The 3,832-nt window shown below is 43.6% G+C and overlaps 1 protein-coding gene across 1 annotated transcript; it reads right to left on the reverse strand.

Annotated features, from left to right (window-relative positions):
• Positions 1–1,786: 1,786 nt before the first annotated feature.
• Positions 1,787–2,851, reverse strand: LOC311062823 (kelch domain-containing protein 3-like; the record flags this gene model as incomplete). Its single annotated transcript, XM_084082042.1, has 1 exon — positions 1,787–2,851. One exon carries the CDS (start codon positions 2,849–2,851, stop codon positions 1,787–1,789), a length of 1,065 nt encoding a protein of 354 aa, XP_083938168.1.
• Positions 2,852–3,832: the final 981 nt, after the last annotated feature.

Below are 3,832 nucleotides of genomic sequence, written 5' to 3' on the forward strand. Positions count from 1 at the left end.
TGAGTCCTTTTTCCGCCGCTGGCCTTCAGTTACGTCCTCAGCGTCCTCGTAAGGTGATACATTGTAACTTCATCACTTGCCTTGGCCGAGTGGGACCACTTCATGTATCCGTTCATGTATTTTAAATTAAAATTGAAAGCTGTGTAACATGTCTTACATGGTCCAGCCATATAGTAGATACAGTAGTGTTGTTTCTCATTGCATTTCTTTGGTTCAGGAACTCTATCTGCTGTTTTTGTTGCTCCTTTCTCTCGGTCTCCCTCCCTTCCTTCCATTGCCTCTGATTTTGCTCCTATTGCGGTCATCTCTCCCCTTTTGTTGTCTCCGCCAGGAGACTATGTTTTTTCCCACTAGGCCGAGGAAGAAATGCCACCCTTTTCACATTGGGCTGTTATAGCGCCATCAGCAGGTCTAATTTAGCAAAACACATTTTTGGAACAAAATGCCTCAAATCATGAATGCAGTGTCCGATTGCTGTGAAAGACCTAAGAATAAATGGCACCATTTTCACATTGGCCTATTATAGCGCCACCAGGAGGCCAGAATAACGTACCTGACCTGGCGGAGACCTGTGCTCCGAGGAGCACTTTTTTTTTCTGTCTCATGCCCTTTCCTGGTATTTCCCTCTGTGTCGCTCTCTCTGATTCTCTTTAGCTCTGTCTATCTCTCTCTCCCTCACCTCCCTCCTTCCTTACCCAGTCCATCTCTAATCAACTGGTTTGATGCAGAGAGTGGGTTTGCTTGGCTGTGCTGTGGCGACTATTCCATCCCTGTCCACATGAGCAGCAGGTGCAGGACCCGCTGTGCACCCGGCTGACTATTTGTGGTCCATATCCTTTAAAAGTTTTGGGCTGCTATGTACAAACTGTGATGACAGGAAGGGGTCAGAGTGGGAGACCTTTTAAATTGTATTTGCTTGGACACAACTCAAAAGCCGTCAATTCTGATCTCATATAAATGGTTAATAGTCATATCTGCCATGACATGAAAAATGTAAAACACAGAAATAAACACACCCTTTCCCACTCCCAGTTCATCTCCTTTAGGGACTGTTTGTTATTTAGAATGAGGGGTCATTGGAGGATTTTAGAGGGAAATATTACATGCAGTGAAATTAAAAAGGTGATTGACCCTCCCCCACCAAATAATGGCAAATAACTACAATATTTCAAAAAGATAATTCCGCCATTGTTTCTATTGGTCAGTTTGCGTTCCAGCCGTACCAATACCCCACATCACGGCACATCCCGAATAGTCCGTTTATACTGTAGCTGTCCCCTTTCTCCAAATCATTTTCAGCTCTTAAGAGATTTTTCTCAGCTTTTCGGCTTTCCTTCAGCAGAGAGTGCAGCGAAAAACCAACCAACAAACAAACAAAAACTTCCCTTGGACTAAAAAAAAAGCATGACCCGCCTTCATGACCCGTTTTCCTACAGTGCACCTGTCCCAAATAAAACATTTCCTGAAGCCCTCTTCCATAACTGTTCATTCCTTTCTCTAGAGGATTTATTTTTGTATTCATTTCTGATGGAGATCAACTTCTATTCTTAAAGAGCTTCTCCTTTGCAGCTACTGTACGTCTGCACTGGCCATAGTTGGTAGAATATTTCTTATTTTCCTGTACGAAGCTGCTTAGTTCCTGGTTGGTATGGCTGAGCACATTCCTGTGCTCTTGTTCGTATTTCCCATGTGAATTAAGGGCGTCAATCTACTCATCTTTCCCTGTCTTCTAATCCACTGTCTGGAGCTTGTTCCCTGCCGTTCTCATCTTTTTTTCCTTTTCTTTTCAGGGGGCTCGCCGTTTTTTGTTTGTTTTTTTGTTTTGTGGGCTGTTGGTAGTCATGGCCGCCAGTTCCCACCTGACGTCGCGAGGGAGTCCCGACTGCTCCAGACCGTACTGAATAACCGCTAGCTTGCATAGCGTCTTCAGACTAGGACGTAAGTCTAAGATGTACAGGTCATCCGGTATGTACTCTCCAAAGATGATGATACGATCTCCCACCATGCAACAGCACATCCTGGGCATCCATGAACACGGGCCTTTCCCCTTGGGCTCCACCTTCCTCCAGGAGAAGGTCTCTGAGTTGAATTTCCACAGATCGTTGAACCTCCAGTCCAAATTGTAGCCACCAAATATGTACAGCTCACCATTGTAGGCAAAGGCTGAATGGCCCGCGCGCCCTTGCGGACGCTGCGCGGAGGGCGTGCTCAGCCAGCAGTTGATCTCTGTGTCAAACACTCTGATGTTGTTATATTCATAGTGGTCGTTGTATCCCCCAAACACAAACATCTTTGTCCCGATGATGATGGCAGAGTGACGTTCTGAGGAAGGTGCCAGCGTTCCTCTGGTGTTAATTAGAGACCAGACCATTGCGTCGGCGTCCAACTTATAGACGTCGCTACTGCGTCCAGTCAGCTCGATCCATCCTCCATAGATATACATGACCTTCCCCAAGACACAGGCCGTGTGGTTGTACCTCGCCTCTGGAACAGTCCCGGAAACATTGGGCTTGAACCACCTGTGGGTGTCGGTATCTAACGCATAAAGCACGTTGCAGTAACCCCCTGTGAAGTACTTGAACCCACCCCAGATGTATATGACGTCTTCTATCAGCACGGCGGTGTGGCCGCAGCGCCTGGAGGGAACGTCATGGGGACATTCTCCACTTCCAGTCGTCACTGGGGGAAACTTCATCCAACGCAAAGACACAGTGTTGAAGACGTGCACACTGATCTGACCCACATGGTACACACAGTGGACTCCAAAAGAATACACCTTGTTCCTCACTGCCACAGCAGCATGGTAGGCTTTCTTTGGTACTACTTTCTGATGCACAGTCCAGCAAAACATTCCAGACTAAGTGAATTCATAATCTTAATGCATAAAAGAGTGATATCATGCACTACCTCTTATACTGGTAGAGCACAAACGTTATACGAAGCTTGGCCAACCTGTGAAGCTGATTGGTTGGGCTGGCCAATCAGGGAAGCCTGGAGTGAAAAATAAATGACTTTTTACCTTCTTTCCTGTATGGGTCCATTTTGACCCGTAACACCACAGATGTCACTATTGTTAATAATATTAATTTTTCATTTTAAAAACAAAAACATGTAATTTCATTTTGGAAGTGTGTTCTAATATTAGTCTATTATAGCCAGACAACATAATTGTCCATTGTCTTCATTATAGGAAATGGAATTTTAACATTTTTATAATTGAAAACAAGCTATATTGAAAGATGAAACCCTAACCCTAATCCAAAATAATATTTTAAATAGTGTTTACATGGATATGAATGCATAACAAGTCAGCTATGAGGTGGGGGGAAAAGAAAATGAAAAGTATTTTTTGAGTATTTTGGGCTGAGTTAAATCACGGGTCAAATTTGACCTGGTAACACGAAAAGTGCCATGTTTCTAACACAATGCAGGGTTAAAGTTGATTGTGGGTCTATAGAAGTGGTACAACATATTGGAGATAAGTGTATTGGTGTGGCTGCATGAGAAAAACTGAATTACTTACTTTTTATCTTTACTCAAGTTATTTTCTTCAGAGTATGTTTTTCTTTGTCTAAAGCCACTCTTACATCCAACCCACAGGGGACAAATATGCTTTTAAAATGATGTGTTGAAAGCTGTTTGTGTGCAGCAACAAAAAACAAAATGCTGTTTGTTTCTGTGTTTTCGGCACTGTGCTTTTTCTCTGAGCAAACAACAAGTCAGGAAGAATGAAAATCGAACTGAATGTTTCTCCGTAGAGGACGTCAAACAAAATATATTGGCAGAATACCACACTTTTAGCAGACTACTTAGTTTATATTTCCTTTGCCTT

Source organism: Gymnoscopelus microlampas (genome assembly GCF_963454915.1).
Source record: "Gymnoscopelus microlampas genome assembly, chromosome: 16".
Lineage (NCBI taxonomy): Eukaryota > Metazoa > Chordata > Actinopteri > Myctophiformes > Myctophidae > Gymnoscopelus > Gymnoscopelus microlampas.